At 33.8% G+C, this 21,241-nt stretch overlaps 2 protein-coding genes across 20 annotated transcripts in view; both read left to right on the forward strand.

Annotated features, from left to right (window-relative positions):
- The window catches only part of LOC130447072 (rho GTPase-activating protein 21-B), a 257,972-nt gene extending 240,586 nt beyond the window's left edge, over positions 1-17,386 (forward strand). For 18 of the 19 annotated variants that reach the window (XM_056783706.1, XM_056783715.1, XM_056783718.1 and 15 more), the window contains 7 exons: positions 237-679; positions 739-868; positions 933-1,120; positions 1,958-2,159; positions 5,495-5,901; positions 6,808-6,871; positions 12,557-17,386. In XM_056783706.1, the coding sequence (XP_056639684.1) occupies positions 237-679; positions 739-868; positions 933-1,120; positions 1,958-2,159; positions 5,495-5,901; positions 6,808-6,871; positions 12,557-13,431 (2,309 nt within the window). In that variant the 3' untranslated portion in view covers positions 13,432-17,386. Of the gene's footprint in view, positions 1-236; positions 680-738; positions 869-932; positions 1,121-1,957; positions 2,160-5,494; positions 5,902-6,807; positions 6,872-9,294; positions 9,408-12,556 lie in introns of all 19 variants that reach the window. The other variant, XM_056783725.1, reaches the window with a different exon arrangement.
- Positions 17,387-20,670: 3,284 nt separating this feature from the next.
- Positions 20,671-21,241, forward strand: part of LOC130446699 (receptor-type tyrosine-protein phosphatase N2) — a 37,529-nt gene continuing 36,958 nt past the window's right edge. Inside the window, exon 1 of the mRNA XM_056783087.1 lies at positions 20,671-21,068. The gene's annotated coding sequence lies outside the window, so the exon portion shown is untranslated. The remainder of the gene's footprint in view (positions 21,069-21,241) is intronic.

Raw genomic sequence — 21,241 nt, forward strand, 5'->3', positions numbered from 1 at the left:
CCAACTGGACGTCTTATATCAGGTTATTGATTATTGTTCCATTAGCAAGAGATTCTCATCTATTCATTCTGGTTTGCCCTTACTCTAACCCATCTATTTTCTATTCTGTTGCTTCCTTTATTGTTCATATTATCTCTACTTAGTTGCTTTCCGCTATTTCCACTACAAATATTAGTATAGACCTGATGCATCTCTTTATTAATAGTTGTAGTTCTTTATTGCAATTTTCTTCTTAGGTAACAATGCATCCATAACAGCTCTAACAGATGAAATCAACAGGAACCACGAAGAAGTTCCATTAGAAGACCACAGATGGAACGATTTGCATGTAGTGAGCAGTTTATTGAAATCGTATTTCAGAAAAATGCCAGACAGTCTAATCACAGTTCAACGTTATCAGAGTTTCATCAAAGCAGATAAAATTGAAAATCCGAAGGAAAGAATGGAGCAATTGAGACGTTTAATTAAAAGTCTTCCTAAACATAATTATTACACTTTGAAACATATGGTGATGCATTTGAGGAGAGTGGGTAATAATTCTAACGTCAACAAAATGGATTTTAAAAACTTGGCTATAGTATTTGGTCCTACAATAGTGAGAGCGGAAGAAGAAAATATGGAGAGTATGGTCAGTCATATGAATAACCAGTACAAGATTGTGGAGACTTTATTAACCCACGTAAATATTTAAATATTATAATTTTTTTCCCAATATTTTTCATTCTATTTTGCTTTTAGGCGGACTGGTTTTTCCCGGAAAACGAAACTGAGGAAAATCTTCCGGTACCAGATAGTTTAGTTGACGTTAACGAAGAATTCGATAATAACAATCAATCGTTATTGCTAAACAATATTGGAAAATATGGAGGTAAGAAAAAAATCTTTTACCAATAAAATCACTTTGTGTTTATGCTATTTTTTTATGTCGACAGCTCTAAAGGACCAGAAAGAAAAAAACGGTGCACTATTTTATTCGATAATTTCGGCTGCCCAACAAAAAATCAAACGGAAACCCCATAAACCGATGAACTTGATGCAAGAATCTAAAGAAGAACCGGCATCGCCTACTAATCTAAAAGTCTTCCCAACCCAATCGTTTTCACCAATTGATCTCAAAGATGTGAGTGAAACATATTTATTACCTTTACCATATATAAAAAAACTTCTTTTCTGTATAGTTACAACTCACTGGACCTATAATTACCAAATTGTGCTACAACTGTCTGGTCATTCGAGCCTTCATTGATTGTCGATCTTATACGGCTCGAAAGACCACTTAATTTAATTTTTAGTCGTGGTGTAGTACACTACAAACCGCACTAGCGGTTCCAAATGAACTTGATACTGTCCTGATATTTTTTTCATGGTTATTATATTTCAAATCTACTAAAGCCTACTCCCAATGATTTTTTCTAATGTTTATTTAAAAAATCTTTTTTGCCGAGTAATTTTAATTTTTGTATATTCAGCTAAAAGGATCCAGTAAATTTCTGAAAACGCTTTTTACAGTTTCTACAACTTTTTCTTCCATTCCTCTTGACCTACCGGACTTATACTGACTACATAGTCTACACAACTATCTGGTCCTTCGAGCCTTCATTGATTGTCGATAGTATACGGCTCGAAAGACCAGTTACTTGGATTGTAGTCGTGGTGTAGTTCAAACAGCACTGACGGTTCCAGATCTACCAACTTGATACTGTCTTGATATTTTTTTCATGGTTATTATATTTATAATCTACTCAAGCTTATTCACAATGTTTTTCTCCAATGTTTATTTAGGAAGTCTTTTTTAGCGGGTCATTTTAATTTTTGTATATTCAGCTAAAAGGATCCAGTAAATTTCTGAAAATGCTTTTTTTCCTAACAATTTTTTCTTCTCTTCGATCCCTCTTGAACTATGTCGAATAATTGTGTGTTGTATTGTTCAAAATTTAAAAAAAATTAAATCGTATAGAGTTCGTTGCCAGATGAAAAATCCCCAGAGATACCAACAACTGTAACGGACATTGAAAAGAAGAGCGCTACAGAAAAAGTGCCTTGGTTCAAATACGAATCCGACAAAGATGAGTTTCACCGAAGAATTGAAAATTTCAAACAAGAAACCGAAGCCATGTTACAGTTACCCAGGAAAACGGAAATTTCCGTTAGCAATATAGGTAAGACCCATAATTTCTATTGGTGAAAAATGATCTAAACATTAAATATTGAATATTGTACCCCATCGGAACATTTATATCATTTATTAACAGAATAGTCAAGTAGGTTCTTCAAAACACAAACAATACCCCAGAATATTCCGTAACTGCGTGATTGTATAGGTGAGGTCAATAAACAGAAAAAATAAGAAAAGTAACCAAACCAATTGATAAACCTACATTCGTGAGCAATAAAAATGAATCAGGCGACTACCCCTGCAGTCGCAAGTCCTGAAGATGAGGGTTGCTTTTTACTTCACTTACAGAATCCTCATGTACGATACAGAGAGCGGCCCCAAGAAATACAAAATCACTGGAAGGGTACCCCAAGGTACAATACTAGGGTCTCTCTCAAGAATATCATGTACGATGAGCTACTGAAACTTATTTTACCGAGGGGCAAACCTTGTAGCATTCGCGGACGACGTTGCAGTTGTAATAGTTGCAAACCACTTGGAGGAGATCAATTTTACCTTTGATACGGTTCTTGAAAATATTTGTAAATGGATGAATTTATTTTCTTCGATTTCCGATAGTTTTCATGCTTCGACGTTTTTTCTTACCGCATTTTCAATATTTGACTTTTCGGCATTGATACTTTCTTAATGTTATTTTCCTTCCGTATTTACGTCATCTAAATTGACAGTTGTTTCTTTAATCTCTTAATTTTTTCATACCCTATCTTTTATATGTACTTTTTCTTCGATTTTCTTGCTTCGACGTTTCGTCTTCTTACCGCATTTTCAATATTTGACCTTCTTGAAACGTCGCTTTTTTCAATTTGTTTTTCTTCCATATCAACGTCATCTAAAATGACATTTTGTCTTTGATTTCTCCATTGTTGTATCCACTATCTTTTGTATTTTTATTTTCTTGCTTCGACGTTTCTTCTTCTTTCTACATTATCAATATTTAATTTGTAGCATTTGCGGACGACGTGGCCATGATAATAGTTGCAAAACACTTGAAAGAGAATAATTCTACTTTTGATACAGTTCTCGAGAGGATTTGTAAGTGGATGAAATCAGTTGGCCTTATACAGGGTGCGGCAGCATAACTTCCTTTTTTAAAAAGTTCGCCATTTAGTCGGTAGATGTCGTAACGGAGTGCTAGTGGTCTCGTTCGAGAGGGGGGACTATAAAGTTTTGTCCCGGCACAGTTCAGTCGCCATCATGCGTTGGAACAGTGAGGAGCGTGCGTTTGCCCTTGAGGTTTACTTTTCGAGCAGATGTTCTGTGATCGCAACCCAGCGCGCCTTTCGGAATCGCTTTAATTTAGCCCCCTTGGCCCCTGTCCCGGACCGGAAATCAATTGTTACGTGGGTCACTACGTTCAGACAAACTGCAAGTGTGACAAGACGAAGAACTGGAGTCCCTCGGCCCATTAGATCACCGGAGAACATTGAGTTAGTTAGAACTTCAGTGTTGCGATCACCACGGCGTTCTGCTCGCAAACATGCATCTGCCCTTGGACTTTCCGATCGTTCTGTGAGGAGAATACTTCATGATGATCTTCATTTTCATCCATACAAGATGGCAATTGTGCAGGAACTTTCTGAACGTGACTTCAATTCTCGGAGGAACGCGTGTGAGGTTTTTCTGGAAGTCGTTCCTGAGGACGCTATTGTTTTTTTTAGTGATGAAGCCCATTTTCATTTGTGTGGATCCGTAAACAAACAAAACATGCGCTACTGGGCTGATACCAATCCTCGACAATTGCATCAACGGCCTTTGCATTCACCTAAAGTCACAGTGTGGTATGCAATTTACTCACGTGGAATTATTGGTCCCTGGTTCTTTGAGGAAAATGAAGTCACAGTGACAGTGAATTCGCACCGGTATGTAAACATGTTACAGGAATTTTTTTTCCCACGGCTAGATGAGTTGGACTTAGGGGACACTTGGTTCCAACAAGACGGAGCAACGGCACACACTTCAAGAACATCGATGGCTGTTTTGAGGGAACACTTCCCAGAGCGCCTTATCTCAATTAGGGGCGATTTGGAGTGGCCAGCCCGCTCTCCCGATTTGACCCCTTGTGATTATTTCCTATGGGGTTTTTTGAAATCCCGTGTGTATGTGAACCGTCCAAGGACCCTACAAGATTTGAAGACGAACATCCAGGAAGAAATTGCCAACATAACGCCTGCTATGCTGGCAAGAGTCATGACAAACGCCAGAAATCGGTTTACTCAGTGTATGGAGAATGGGGGACGTCACCTAACTGATTTGATCTTCAAAACTCAGTAAAACAAAACTTTATGTATGTGCCTGTATTATAAAAAACGAATAAAAATTTTCTGATTCATACAATAAGTTTTATTAACTTTTGAAAAAAGGAAGTTATGCTGCCGCACCCTGTACTACTGGAACACAAAAGGCGGTGCTAATTACAAGCAGGAATGCGTGAAGACAATCGAGCTGCAAATTGGGAAATACCGGATCACATCCCAACCGTTCATAAGTTACTTGAAAGTGATGATCGATGCCAGACTTAACTTCAAGCAGCAAGCAGAGTTCTCTAGGTGTAAAAGTTGCTGGAGTTAGGAACATTTTATCTCGACTTATGCCGAATGTACGAGGTTTAAAGCAGAGAAGGAGAGCTTTGTTTTAGTCGGTGATCGCATATGACATTGCCATCTGGGTAGAAGCAGGAATCACGACGGAAAGTAGCATGGGTTTATCGGCTGAGTCTTCTTAGAGTTGCCAGCACATAACACATAATGTCCGAGGACGTAATACGTGTCATTTTTGCCTATTAGAGTGTTAGCAGAAGAAAGAAGATCCCTTTATGGGCCACACTGAGCCTGGGGTGACCAAGATTTGACCCAAATGATCTCCAGACATGAATGTTTCAGGGAATACCTTCAGAGGTGGAAACATGTAGATTCCCCGGAGTCCCTAACCTATTCTTCACATGCCCGCGCTTCGCCATGCTTCGTCGTACCTGGGAAACAGCACTACTAGAAAGGGTCATGCCTGGAAATATGCTGGAAGTTATGCTGTTATCCTAAACTGCGTGGACAGCGATTGAAGAAAAAATAAAATAAAGAAGAAGTGGAAGGAAGCGCTGTTTAGCTAGTCCCCTGTTATGAAGTAGTGCCTTACACATCTTTCAAGTTCAAATTAATTAATTACAATATATTTGTAGAGGAAGATAAAGTCCAGCATTCCATCCACTCGCCTCATTATTTGTCATACTATACATATAGTGTCAATTATTTTTTTTGTGTGAAAATATCAAAAATGCTCATATTAGAAAGTAAATAAACCAGTAAACGGTTTTGTTATTTTTAGATCCCCGTTCGATTGGACAAAACAGTTCAACAACAAGCAACAACAGATTGAATATCCCCAAACAATCGGACGTTCATCATCTTATGAAAACTAATAGTGCTACAAACGTGTTTTCGAGGACTAACAATCCAGCAGAAGTGAATCGTAATAGTCTAGCTTCTATTGATAATTTTGCCGTGCAATATACGAATAATAAGAACGGTAACGAATATAATTACGTAAAGCAAAGAGACGTTAAAAATGCGACAAAAAACTTGAGCGGTGGTGATGATACAGATGGTGGTTTTAGTGATAGGACAATTAGTAATTTTAGAGGAAATATTAGACGGGGCGGTTCGGTAGAGAACGTCAGCTCTAATTCTGTTGATCTAGTATCTAATGGAAAGAAAATAAAGTATGAAAGTGAGGTAAGTTAGTAACTATTAAAATTTATCTTGTTCTGTGGTTTTGAATTTTCCAAATTTCAATCGCTCTTCCCATTTAAATTTAAATCAAAGGCGTCTTCATATTATTATTTTTCTTCTTCATCATCATCATTTTTCGTCGATTTTATGTTTCTACTTTCTTGGATCGATTTCTTAATCTTAATCAACGATTTTGTCTCTTATAATAATCTTCGCTTTGATTTTCTTTGTTCACTTATTCTTCGACGACATTTTCGTATGTTTCCTCCTTAGAACTATTGGCTATTGTCTTAGTTTCTTCTTTTTCTTCGATTTCTCCGATCAGTTTCCCTTCAGTGTCCGTATCAACATAAGATATTCTTCCTACGACGTTTCTTCATCTTTCTGATTCTCAACGTACGTCGTTTTTATACGATCTACGTCATTTTTCACGTTATTCGATCTTTTAAAAGCGTCGCATTCTTAATTTTATTTTTTTACATATCTACATCTACGTCAATCAAATTGACAGTTCTCTTATCGATTTCTTCTTTTTTGTAATCTACCATGTTTTGTAAATTCTTTTTTTTTTCGATTTACGATAGTTTTCTTGCTTTGACGTTTCGTCTTCTTCCCGGATTCTCAATATTTGACCTTCTTGAACCGCCACTTTCTTCATTTTGTTTTTCTTACCTATCACTGTCATCTAAAATGACAATTCTGTCTTTGATTTCTCCATTATTGTAGCCAGTATCTTCTCTATCTACTTTTTCTTCAATTTCCAATATTTTTATTGCTTCGACGTTTCTCCATCTAATATTTTCAATATTTGAACTTTGAACTTGTATCCACTATCTTTTGTTTATATATTTTCCTCGATAGTTTTCCTTTGAAACAGAATATTTTTGTGATGATTCATTTTGTTTCCAGAATGAGAGTGGAAGAATTGCAACGGGTTCGTTGGAGTCTCTTAATAAATTAGCAAATGATGACGGTAAGTACCAAAACATATGGAATTTATTATAACGTTTATAATAAACAATAGAAACTTGAAGACCTTCAAATTTCCCAATGAAAAAAAATACTTAGGGATACTTAAAACTTACAGTAACACACCTCTGGGGTTTTAAACTTTTTTTTTTTAGAAAGAACAAGGATTTCACAGAAATCGAAATTTATAATAAAAATTTCGATGTTGGTGTCATAGCTAATTTGATTTTTTTTGTCAAAATAGTTTCAGAATACTACGGATTAATCGATAACTGTATAATAATATGGATAAAGGCCAAGTTAAAGTGAAAGAAGAATAACAATATAATAATATTGTGTAATTTCTCAAATTTTTCAACTTCTTTCTTACCGTGCTATACTTTCATAGCAAATCCGTTTTTTTTTTCGAAAATTTTCCTTAAACGCAATCAGAACACTTGAAAACTCTCCAGAATATCCGATGATTTCCTATCATATAGGCAAAGTTACAAGAGAAATAAGAAGAGTTAACATTACATCTTCTGGACTTATTAAAGTATAATATTCTAACGGTCCCGGTTGTATTCTTTTTTTTTGTAATACAAATCAACTTTATACTGCTTTTTCGTCTGCTTTTATGACTAATTATATCCACCCTCCAATATTCTCGTAGGTTATTCTAAGTTATAGCCACAACGGTCTAGAAAACTTGAAGACACACGAGAATATTCATTAACTGCATAATTATCTAGACAAAGGCCAAGTTACAGAAGAATATCATATCTTGATGCAATATAATAACATAAAAGCTCTTGTGAGGTTTAATTCAATTATTATTACAAATTAGGGTTAGGTTAGGTTAGGTTAACTGCTCTCTGGTTGAAGTTTTAATTTTATTTAATCCCCTTATCTGTCTATTTCTATTATTTTTGTCGCATGTTGCTTCTATAGTCTGTTCATATCTCCATTATTCTCGTAGCATTTTCAACTATTGTTCTAGAACAATTGAGCACAATATAGAATATTCAATGACATCACAATCAAAAAGATAAAACCAAAGTTCGTGATGGAAAAGAACCAAATAAATAATCAAACTGGGGGCTTGCTTGTGATTAAGTCACCTTTACTCCCCGAACTTTATTAATTGCGGTGGATGTTAGACAAAGATTATATTTAAAAAATAGAATCACGCCTATTTTAAATGGTTTACATACAATGTTTTTGTTCTTACCATGTTAGCTCCCTCTTGGGATGTAAACATCAACTATTAATTTGATATATGTCTCAATAAAATTATTAATAGCTGAAAAAGATAGTCAAAATAGGGGGTACGTAAAAATATTTTTTACGTTCTTTGAAAAAAAAATGGTTTTCATCATCATAGAATTAATTTTTCAAGTTCAAGTTGAAATCCAATACAATATCTTGCACCAAGTCTAGCGGCCTTCATTATTAACATCTGGATTAGTGGAAATATTCAAGTTAGCTTGTGAATATGTCAAATCCTTGGTAATTGATCGGAAAGACTGTAAAAACTTTTTTCCCAGATAATTATTTGTTGTTAATGTAAAAAGTTTTCAAAGATAATTTTCTATTAGTAAATAATTATCACCAAAAATATACAGTTGTAATTTTTAGGTGGATGTGGATAGTTATTAGTCCACCTTATGATGCCACCTGTGGTAATATTTCCATTGAATATTTAGTCTTGTCTTAATTTTGTCCACAATTTGTTCATAATATATTATTTCATATTTAAAATAGTTTTTAACTGGCGCCAACAGTAGGATAAGCGAAAGTCTTCTTAAAAGAAAAAAATCCTTCAATATGAATGATAGACTTTATAGTTTTTACGCCGAAAAGTATGTGTGTATGTATGTATTCGTATCGAATAACATCGAATGAACCTTCAAAAACGATAAGAATCGAAGACGAAGGATCAATTGACATTTTGAAGAAAAGACGTTTAAGATATTTAACATAAAAAATTTTTAATTTTAATTACCGATTTCGAGAGAAAACTAAGACAAGACTAAACATAAAATGAATTTTAAATTATTTAATATAATTATATTTGTGAAATGCCATATCAAAGTGTCTTTGTAACTGTAAGTTATTTTTTTTAAATTTTTTCATTTTAAATCGAAATCAAGTTGTGTTTTGCATTATTTTATTTTTTCAAAATTTTTATATACATGACAAAATCCTAATGTGGTCGATGAAAATGTGATAGTTTTAAAATTAAATCAATGACACAAATATTGCATGCTTATTAGGTACGGTGTTTAGTTTCGAAAGAAACTTCAAATTGTAATATTTCTAATATGTAAAAATTAATAACATCAGTTTTTTTTCTGTTTTAATTATAATCGTTCCAATAATACATAAAAAAATCATGGTCTACGAAACTTTGTGTTAAACAAGTCTACATATTTTATCAAAAATTAGGTAGAACTCCTATACCACCATTAAGAGGGTGGAGGTCAGTCAAACCGCCAGGTGGTGTACCTCAGAGACCCCCTAGAACTCGTCAAATGTACAACAGGGTGTAAAATTATGAGGTAGAAGGCTATGGCATTGCGCTCAATCCAACGCTTCTTTGTAGATGTAAATAAGTTAAAACATACGAAATATTATCTCGAAAAATATTTTTCATTGGAATAAAATTAAATTTGAGGCTTGAACTTATTCACATCTACGTGCTTACAGCGGTTTTTGGTTTGGTTTAATAAATTCATTCACTTGAAAAATAAATTTAAAAATGTTTGTATCCAATTAATTTACATTGAACATAAATACTCTATTGAAAATAATGGAAAAAATTAACTATCTATTATTCATTTCCAAAAAAAAGTGTACCAAAGTTTATTATAACAAAAATATTTAAAAAAATTGATTTATTAAATAGCAAAAATTAAATTTTTGTGTTAATAATATTCAAATATGCTAGATTTTATCAATTTTCTTTTTTTTTTTAACAAATAAATAATGTTTTTAATATACCAGGAGTTCTAAATTACATAATAGCCCTCCAGAAATTAGTGTCACCCAAGTTATGTGAAATTTATGAACATACGTAATACCTGGGCTTACGCGACCTCACTTTGCGAGATTTCGAACACGGCTTTTAAAATTCGCGCTAAAGTCGCATCCGCAATCGCGCACAAAAAGCGCGCGAAGCCCCGAAGTATGTGTGTGGATCCGATTCGCATATTCTTCGCGGGACGTTCCCCGGAAATTATCCCGCGATAAAGGACTCGCAGGCTCGAACACAAGACTCCACATTCGCTGATTGCTCAATCGCTCAGTATCAATTGTTTCTTTAAGGTGTAACTAAAAATTGCCAAAGCGCAAAGGAGTAAAGCATCTGCTGTAGTTGTTTCACTGTCCATACCTACTACAAATAAACTTTTATCGAAAAAATTACAAGATGTGCATACGTGTGAAGAGCGCTAAGTATAGTGTGAGCCCGGCGCAAACCTGCGAGTGCAAACATTTGGCAGTCTTATCTACGCTTCGCGTTTCTATTCAATCCGTGATTCACTTGCGAGTGTGGATCGGCCATAACTGACTTCCGTTTACGCGATTAGTTATTTAGCGCGTGCGCCATGATTGCATTCAACCAGTAATGTAACAATTGATTTGTCTTTGACGCGCGTGGCATGATCGCATTAGTCATTAGTACCTCGTATCTTTGAATATGTTCACATTTTCTAGCCGTTCTTTGCTTGCTGTTTCAATGAAGATGCTCCAATGAGTTAAGATATCATATGTGCTAAACCGATTTTTCTTATATGGCAGCTTTAAACAGCAAGAAGCTGAAAGCTCTCCTGCTCCATCTGTAGTTGCTAGCAATGGCTGATTAGAAAAATTGAAAATACAATTGAATTTGTATAACTTTCGTATAACTGGTGTAGCAGTAAGCGCAGACACAGCACTTGCGTCCGAATTTCCTACACAGCTATACAGTTATATACTGCGAAAGAAAATTCCTGCTTTCCTCGTCTTCAATGTAAATAAAACCGGTCGTTATTGAAAAAAATGCCACCCGAATTTTTAGTTCCAAAGAAGAATTGCAGCAAGTAGTTTCAAAGCAACCAAAGATCGATTGATTCTTCTTTTAGGCGAAAATGTCTCTGGAGACTTGAAATTGAAACCTTTGTTGGTATATTAATCGAAACACCTCGCGCTGTGCGCGGCGCCGATCAAGATAGCTTACCAGTTGTTTAGCGATCCACTTGAAAAGCTTAGGTAACAAAAGACATATACAAAACGCTTTTGTCCAAATGTCAAAGCGTACTGCAATCGTATTAGACTGCCTCCAAAGGTTTTTATTACTTCTTGACGATGCACCTGGTCAGCCACTGCAGGATTTGGAAGTAAAAGTGATGATTTTGCCACCAAATACCACCTCAATTTAAAAGCCTATTGAACAAAGGGCTGTAAGAATTAGATGATTACTTAAAACCAATCAAAATGCCCAACCTTCAGCACCAAAGGACGTCTGGAAAATTATATTTTGTTCTTGAAAAACAAGATGCGGTGCAGCATGTGCGATCCAGTCGAAAAGTCTCTGTAACAAGAGACCTATACAAAAAACTTTTGTCCAAATGTCAAAGATTACCGCAATCGTAGAAGTACTAAAACTTTTGGAGGCCGTCCATTACTGCAAAAGTTTGATTACTTCTTGACGATGCACTTGGTTATCCACCAATGTTGGAGTCACCGCTGGGTTTGGAAGTAAAAGTGATTCTTTTTCCACCAAACACAACCTCAGTTTTATAGCCTATGGACTAGAGGGCTACAGCAATTAGATAATTACTTAAAACCAATCAAATTGACGCAACCTGCAGCACCACTCACCCACCATTTGAAGAAGATGAAGTTGCAAATACATAAAATATTGTTGAAATTTGAATTTCGCTTTGTAAAAAAAGAAACAAACGCTGATAGAGTTTTGATAGAGACTTGTTTTGTATTTTTTTTAGTCTCAATAAAAAATAATGAAACGAAACATTTATTGCTATTTAATAATGATAATAATTATTTCCCCTCCTTAAAAGGTTTTTGATTTTAATTACTAAAAAAAACAAAAATTAAGAAAAAAAGGATCAAAATTGCGGCTGATTCTGAGATGTTTTACTAGTATGTTGTCAAAATGGAATTTCGTCATTTTTAGAAACCATATTTTTATGTGTTCATGTCCTTGAATTTTTTTTTTAATTATTCATTTAGCGCTTAATAGAACGGACATAAATAATTGATGGTATCTTGGATAAAATATACAATATAACAATAAATAATATAAATAAGAAAACTAAATATAATTAATGACATAGAAAACGGGGCAAGTACCCACCAAAAACAAACCATTATTTTTAATAGTATTTTCGGTGCTGTTAATTCTTGTTGAAAGTTGACATATATATTTTATAATCCTGTTTTTATTTTTATTTGCGAAATCAGCATCATTTCATTTAATATTTTTCCAGCTTATTCTATTTGTTTTTGTCTTGTATTTGTAAAAAATACTAAAGTGAGTGAATAATGCACTAATAATTACAACTAAACACTTATAAACGTTATCAAATTGAGCGTATTTTTATTAAGGTTACTAAAAAAATCTACTTAAAACTCATGTTCTAATTATTACTAAACCAATTCTTAATTTAATTCGAAAAAATTATATATACTCTTTTTTTTATTTCAGAATCTTTATTGAGTACGATGACAAAACTCATCGATGAAAGGCTAAAAGAAGAACCTTCAGTTTTATCTGGAGATGGAATCCCATTCGTGGACGAATCACCGGAAAAACATCCGAAAAATTTTTACCTGGACAAGGAGAACATCCCACAGGCTAGTGACTTGTACAGAAATCCTAGTTTACATAAAAACCAACTCAAAATGTCGAAAAAAGAAGATAAAGAATATAAAAACGATAAAGAAAAAGAAGAAGATACGATGGCTATGGAAAAAGTACCTGATAATGATAGAAACATAACCAAAACATTGATGTTTTCAAATAACAATAAATTTAACCAGAACGGAACTAAGTTGAGACGATCCGAGTCTTTGAATAAACCAGAAAGAACTGTCTCCCCTCTCAATAATAAATTAAAACGATCCGAAAGTTTAAACAAAGCGGGAGATAGATTAAAAAGATCGGACAGCTTAAGTAAAAGCGAAAAAACCGAAAGCAATATAAATAGAAAGCGGGAAATAACGCTAAGTAATCGCAGATTCAAAGATTCAAATAAAAACAAGAGGAAGAACGGTATGCCAGACCGTTCTATAAAGAGAAGACACACCGTAGGCGGAACTAAGGATCCCGACAAAATCACCTGGGTTATGGACAACAAAAATCAAGAAGTAGGTGCGAACCAAGTACCGAGGAAAGAGAAAAACCTTCGTACCAGTTCTCCGGATTTGAGTACCATGCGTCGCGATAGAGTTTGTTTCGAAATAAATTTCATCGGGCCTGAAAATATGGTTGTAGCTGTCAGCCAACATCTCATAGAAGCTCGACCTCAAAGTTTTCCCGAATCTTCTATGTTTAAAGTGCCTCTAGAATCTCACGTGTGATCTAAGAAGTTTTGAATCACAAGACAAAATAATGAATGAAAGGAACACAACAAAAAATTTCACCCATCACAAATTTTATCACACAAAATTTTTAATAAAAAATATTGAATTTCTCTTTTGACTTGATTTGAAAAGTATATGGTTAATTATCGGAAATGGGGCTCCAACACATCGGGAGAGGATATTAGTGGAAAATAATTTTCGAATGCAATACTATAAAGAAATATTAGCCCCCCATAAAAAGTTAATGGAGATTTGTAGGTTTGTAACAAAGTAGGGCGTTAATGTGAAGATATTAAAAATCGAAAAATATAAAAAAAACAACAAACGCTTTGTGCGAGGATGGCCAAAAAAGAAAACAGAAATTTTGAAAAAAAAATATATTTAATTATGAAAATGATCCTTATTCATTTCCATACAGTTTTCAATAAGTTTCATACTTTTTTATAAACCGCCCATGTTACTTCTTCGTTTTTAGAAAAATCTGAACTATTTTTTAAAATCTGGATATAGTAATTAATCAGAGGAGGGTAAATCAAGCAAATAGGGTGCATGAGGTAGCAATTCAAACTTTAATTCATTAATTTTGGTCAATAAAATAACATATTTGTGAACTTATGCATAGTCTTGATGAAATAATATTTTCTTCTCATCAAAAAGTAGTTTTTGCTTTTTTGGTTCGCTTTTTTAATGAAAATTATCCCCAAAAACAGATTTTAGGACCTTGCTTGTTGTTGGTGGATATAGTTCAAGGTGTCATGACCGATCTGAAAGATCTTTTGTGTCCCCTTTTTGTTGCTATGGTACTGCCTGATCTATCAATCCATCATAAACGAAGAAACAAACACTCAAAATCAAATCAAAGTGTTGTCATCATATAACAATGAACAATATTCTTCTTCCAGTCACTGAAAATATTCAATATTGTTGACAGTTTTTCTTTTCTGATCTATTAATCCCACTCCTCTTGGAAAGTTTATAATGCGGGATGGCTCTAGATTCCAGAGATCTTCGTTTTCTATTCCCAAGTTTAGTACTCTAGAGCTATGTAGTCTTTCACACTTCGAAAGAATGTGGCTAGAGGTTTCATATAACCTTGCTTGCAGACAAAACGGTTTTCACCTTATTTAGACACGGTTTTACCATTTCATTCTCTTGTTTCGATTATTTTTTATCTTTGGTGTGAAGTTATATATCCTATTCATGCTTATAAAACGCTAAAATTCTATTTTTGCTATGAAACTTCAATAAATTCGAGACTGTTTTTGCTGGGTCCTGAGCTATCTAACACAGAATTTTATCATTATACAATTTCCAGATAATATGCGATGCAATACACTTTTTTCAATGTCTGTTGTTGTCTTTCCTCACTATTTCTGGAGTCGTTTTACATTTGTGTGATTTTTAACGTGGTAGATCATTAAACTCTGCTACCCAACATAAAAGAAGAAGCAAACATCCAAAATAAAATCCTGAACACACTGTTTACACCAACATTCACAATTACACTGTCTGACGAGCGTTTCGATAACCAAGCTATCGTCTTCAGAGACTAAGGGTAAACAGTTCACTTTCAGTTTCTGAAGATGATAAGTTGGTTATAGAAACAGGCGCCAGACAGGTACATTTCAACAATTTGTAAATAGACAACGTAGTACTCAACATACAAGAAGTATAACTTATTGTAATCAACAAAATCCATCAAGGAACTAAATTTCCATTCCGAGCAGATATAAATGAGAAACTTTTATACTGTAATATTTTTTTAAGATGTGAGAATAATTTGAAGTTGATTGGAGCCCCGCTTCTGAAATTTTAGTGTCCCTTAGTCTTATCATATCAAATAGAACCAAATTAAGGAAATTAAAGAATTGTTGTAGATAGAGGTGAAGAAGTGTCGTAAAGTCCAATTAAATTATCTTGTGGTTCAGTGTAATAAAAAAAATCTTGGAGGTGCCTTTAAAAAACGGAAACATCAATTTTTTTAGACTGATAAGTGTCCAGTGTGCAATAATTGTGCATTTTAATTTATTTGTTATTGAAAAGTATGAGGAATTGGAAATTTTGGAACAAAATTAATAAAAAAATCAACGTTCGTGTATATAATTTTTATTATAGAAAATTATTTAAAAAAAATTAAATTATTTTATAATTTCGAGAAAATTTGTGATACATATTTTAATTGATCATATTTTATAGATGTATTTTATTATAAAATATATTTTTAGATCAAATTAATTATTATACTGAAAAAAAATTCTATTATCTTGTATTCTGATTATAAAGGTGTTTTTGATTCTAAATTTATTATTTATGTTCCATAATTCACCCATACATTAAACTGCAAATTATTTTAAACAATTAGAGGAAATAAAATTTCTTAATAACCTACAAACAGTCTAGACCCTTTAAAGTCAAATCCTACTGACAAAAATTTTTAAATGGAACACAATATTCTTAATATAGTTTCATAGGTATTTACTGGAGTGACGACTTTTACTTCTTCAATGGAGTGAAAATAGTTACCCAGCAATTTCATGTTATGGAACAAAACAAAATTCACATCGAGTAAAATCAAAAACAGAATTACATCCAATAATTTAAAACCAGTCCAAAGACACTTTCAGTCGATCATCTTTGAACATATGTTTAGTACCAATTTTTTTGAGATTATCTTTGATTGAAGAAGTTGAAGGCATGTTTTTGTCGACTTCAATGGATATGTACTAAGGTTTTCAATAAAACAGAATACATACAATAAGACTTCACAATACGAAGTACATCCAGATTACAAAACTAAGAACAAATCTTTGGTTTGGTAAAAATTTCTTGTTAGATATTTATGACCTAACCAAAATCAATTTCAATTAACCATTTTTGAACTTCTGTTACATGATTATTTGTTAAATCGATGGAATTTAAGAATATAGGTATGTTGGGGTTTAGACTGGTTGCAATTATCTAAGAAAAGCATTTACTTGTTATTTTTTTTTTATATAGTTTGCTTTGATTACTATGTGATTGAGAATAATTCCAATTTAAGCAAATAAATTTGTGATATAACGCTAGATTATTAGGCTTGTACATAGAAAGTATTGTACGTTTGTTCAATATCGATTTATGCTCTACAATGTGTTTCCATTTAATCATCCATAAATATGATTCTCATATATTAGAAACTAGTTTTTGGGTATATGAGAGAAGATAACTTGATTTAAAAATATATATATAAGAGCTGCAAGACATCGTACAGAATAATAACATTCATTATATGATTGGGTAAATATGAAATTTTGTAAAATAATTGAAAAAGTAACTTTAAATTGAAGTTGTACTTCCATAAATTGTTCAGATTATTTCAAAAATTACAATGTGTAGCAATAACAATTGAACTCACTGTTTACTACCATGAGACGGATGCAATTATATTATTTTGTCTTTTGAGGCTTCCACAAGTTGCTGGTTCATATCCGGCTCGAAGGACCAGATAATGAAATTGTTAGTATTGTTGTAATGGTAGCAAATATCAGTTTTAGTAAGAATATCAACTAATGTTTGTCGATACAATCGTTAAAAAAAGATTATTACTCAGTTGTAATACAGACGGTATATAATTGTTAATTATAATTGAAACACATTGAATGATCATATATTGTAGCATATATTTATAAATTCACTTACAGTATTTTAGTACTGTGCCAAAAAGAACTATTGTATTGATTTAAGGAAAGATTAAGCTCGACAGACATTGTTTTAGGATTATAACATTTTTTGGCTAATTTTGTACATAGACATTGCTTGTGAGTTGGTGTAAAAACGGTAAAAATATTAAATTACTACTAGGCTGTTTGTATCTCTTGCCTGTTATTGTTTTCATAGTTTTAAGACCCAGAAATGTATGTGTTGTTGTAACTTTGTGACAAATTGTAAATATATTTTCAAATTATGCACCAAACGTTTTTTAATTTAAATTCCTCCCTATTACAATGATAACAAATCTGATAAGGACCCGACCAACGTCACATAGTATCTAAACTATTCGAAAAACTCATTCTACGAAGAATAAAAGAAGACTTGTCTCACAAGAATTTCCCTCTCCACTAATTTAAATTTCGACAGGAACATTTGTAAATACAAGTTCATCGACTACACAGCTTTAGAAAAGTAAAGAAAACTGCTCTGCTGTATTCCTCGATGCTAGTTAAGTATTTGACAAGATCTGTAACAATGGACTGCCATCGAAATCAATAGAGAGAAAAGTTTGATTATTTTATAATTACATTGGGGACCCACCTTACTTGGTCCGTTACTTTATACACGAGGGTTGTCTGACAAATATCTGACTTCAACCTTTAGTTGTCATCACTTATCAATATAATTTGGACAAACCTGGATCCAACGCTATTTTCTAAAACGAAAAAAACCGTCTAAACATTGTTGTGGACGGTCCAAGCCTACTGATATGCCCGTCGCGCCCCATTTGAAATTAGAAAAGGCCAATGTGCTTTGGGAAACCGATCAGACGCTGTGAGGCTGTGTTTGACGTCTGAGATGACCATTTCCGGTTAAAAGTACGGTCACTAGTCGGATTTCGCGCCTATTCAATTGGACCAGTTGTTTGGTAAGAGAGGCAGAGGGTCCATCTATATGTGCCCTTGTTTATCTCATGCCATGTGTCTCTATTTATCTGCACCGAGCTCTGTATGCTGTCCTCATGGCTTCGAATTGTATGACTAGATCCAAAGGTGTTATACCTAGAAGTACTTCAAGAGCCCTACACTTAGACGACCACGTGATATTGAGATACGTGGTAAGGTTTTAACCATCAAGGCATAAATCCAATGGAGGATCTTAGGTGAAAAACGACCATGTGATATTGAGATACGTGGTAAGGTTTTAACCATCAAGGCATAAATCCAATGGAGGATCTTAGGTGAAAGACACCATGTACAACCGAAGGGCACACGTGGCCTTTCTTATTTTGTTATTCACGTGTTCGTGCCAGTTTTATATCCAGAGTTATTCCCAAATATTTTAAGGCATTTGAGTAGCTAGATTTTTCTTGGGCCAATCCTTATTCCTTCGGACAGGTACCTCCTGTCTACTAGTGGCAGGTTCCTCGGGCAAAGCATAACTAAGACATTAGCGTATGCCTGTGTATGCAAGCTTGTCTTAGGTAGGCTCAACGACCAGACACAGTTAAGGACAAAACTCCACCTTACGGGCAGCTCCTGGCCGTTACAATCTCGATAAATAAGTTGTTTAGTTCAGTGGACATCCGACGTTTGGAGAGCATTACCCTTCTCCATTTTATGTGACAAAAATTCAAAAGGGATATTGCCAAAAGCCTCTTCAATGTCAAGGAATACCATCATATCGACTTTTACACAGCTCAATGCGCTCTCCACTTTTCTAACCAAACGGTGCAGAGCGAAGTCCGTAGATTTACCAGTCTATTGGTATGTTGTGGTCTGACGACTAACTGTCAAGTGTCAGTGAATTACAAAGGACGGAACTGGTCCGAAAAAGGGAAAGGCGATTCATCGGTCGGAAAAGTGCTCACCATCTAAATACAAAAAAATAAAACATTAACAGGAGAGTATTAGGCATCATTGCTTGATAAGGTGAAGGACGAAATTGCAAGAAAGCGATCGAAATGCACTTCGAATTGTTTGACAGTTAGCGACTTTTTCCTGTTTCTTAACCTCACTTGCAAGAGAGAGATTATCAGAAGATTAGAGATTAGAGCACCGTTGAATTAACTATACAGATTGTTGAAAAATAAAAATGATTACAACAAAAAATGTTTTGTTTTTTTTTGTTAGGAAGAAAAGTTTTTAGAAAACCTTCATAGTTTATTCATAGGATATTACCATAGACCTAATACACAACAATAGAAATATTTCTGTTAACGCAGCCATCCTTTTTACTTATCAAAATCCACAATAAACTATTTTGTGACAAAGAAATCGCTCGATAGAGTAGATAAAAATATATTTATCTCTTTATCTATGAAGAAAACCCAAAATAATGGAATATAATTAAATACTATAATAAATAACATTTCTAATAATGTCTTTATTATCATGTACACACACATATATAATTTGTAATCATACAAATTAGAAGATAAAGTTCAGTTCCGTTCCTAATCTAATTGTTAGGTAAAGTAATCAATTCTATCAATGTTTGCGATGAAAAAATCATTAAACGATGTGATAAGGTCGTTGGTCTGTAACTGTGTGGTGCAGATTCTAGGCAGATACATAATTGGGACATTTTTTTTAATGAGACAGTCAATGGAGAGAGATATTTAAATTTTTTAAGAAAAAATTGCCACTTCTTTCAGCCATTCTTCGTGACACCAGGTACAAAAATTTATTGTTTAGGACTCAATTTTTGTTTACAGTGTTTGTCACGAGCTCTACTGTCCCATTCAAATAAAAAGCACGGTATTTTCGTACAACCCAGCAGTTGACCTAGCAGAAGGTATATCATTTTGAAATCGCCATCCACAAGCCATTGGTGCTCCACATGTTTGATGTTGCCCAATAGGGTTCCTACATTTTCATATGTTTCCTTCAATTGCACGAAATGGGCAACTGGAATGGAAGGCGTATTTACTGCCATTATATAGAACTCCTTTTGAACTTCTTTGAGAGGAATCAATAAAAAGTCTCCACTGAGCTGTTTCGTGATTCCAAAATATTTCATACGCTATTATTCTATTACTATAGAACACAATTGAACTTTTGATCTCAGTTTTGAGTCTAGAGCTTCAGATTTCTCTTTCGATAGTTGTAAATTTCTAACCAAATCATTTAATTTTTGCTAGGGTAAGCAGCTGTGGTTCATTGCGTCTTCCTTGAGTGAATTCATCCTTTGATGAAGTGGCCTCAATCTCTGATTTAGTGTCGCTGGTTTATTATTTAGAGGTAGGGAATGAATCCTCACGATACAAATTATCAATTTGTTAGTTAACCAGAAGTGGTGAAAAAAAAAACTAATTGCGTTGTTGAAAAAGGGGGAAAAACTGCTTAAAGAAGATCTAATTCATTTCGTAATAGATTTTGATGCAGGATGGTGCAACTTTATTGAAAAAATAATCTATAAAATTACTTTTTTGACAGGTTAGCAATAAGATTTGAAATTTTAGCGTTTTAGTTAGTTAGTTAATATCAATAATTTCTGATTAGCCCTCGTAAAATTATTTTTTGTCAATTATTGTATACCGTCTTCGAAATCCTATTCTGTAAGTTATCTCGCATACATTTTCCGGTAAAACAGTTCCATTCATACAGGTTTGTGGTTATTATCGGGTTTCGAAACGTAGGAAATAGAGATAATAACAACTGAAAAACAAATTAATCGCAACGAAATTGATGAAAAAATTCGTTCCTGAATGTCCCTTGTAAAATCGATTTTTCCTGCCTACACGGTACGCCTTCGCTGCCAGTGCGACGCCGACTCATTTTCGAATCCCCAACGAAGAGCGTCGACCAAACATTACGTTTAAAATATCGAGGGGCTGTGTCTGCTTCACATAGGCTTCAAAAAATAATTAATTTTACTGGAAATATTGGTGGTTTATGTAGTTTTAGAAAATATGTTGTGAGTGACTTAAGTGTTAACACCTGGTGAGTTATTTTATCTATAATTATCAGTGTTGAGTTTCTGACACCTGTTAGGTGAGCTGTAACCTTGGATGTCCGATGTCTATATTTAACATCTACCCTGATATTTTCGAAGGATGTTCTACATTTGACCTTTCATCAAAATCAAATCGAAACGAAGATCTTGAAATATTACC

This window comes from Diorhabda sublineata, chromosome 7 (assembly GCF_026230105.1).
Source record: "Diorhabda sublineata isolate icDioSubl1.1 chromosome 7, icDioSubl1.1, whole genome shotgun sequence".
Lineage (NCBI taxonomy): Eukaryota > Metazoa > Arthropoda > Insecta > Coleoptera > Chrysomelidae > Diorhabda > Diorhabda sublineata.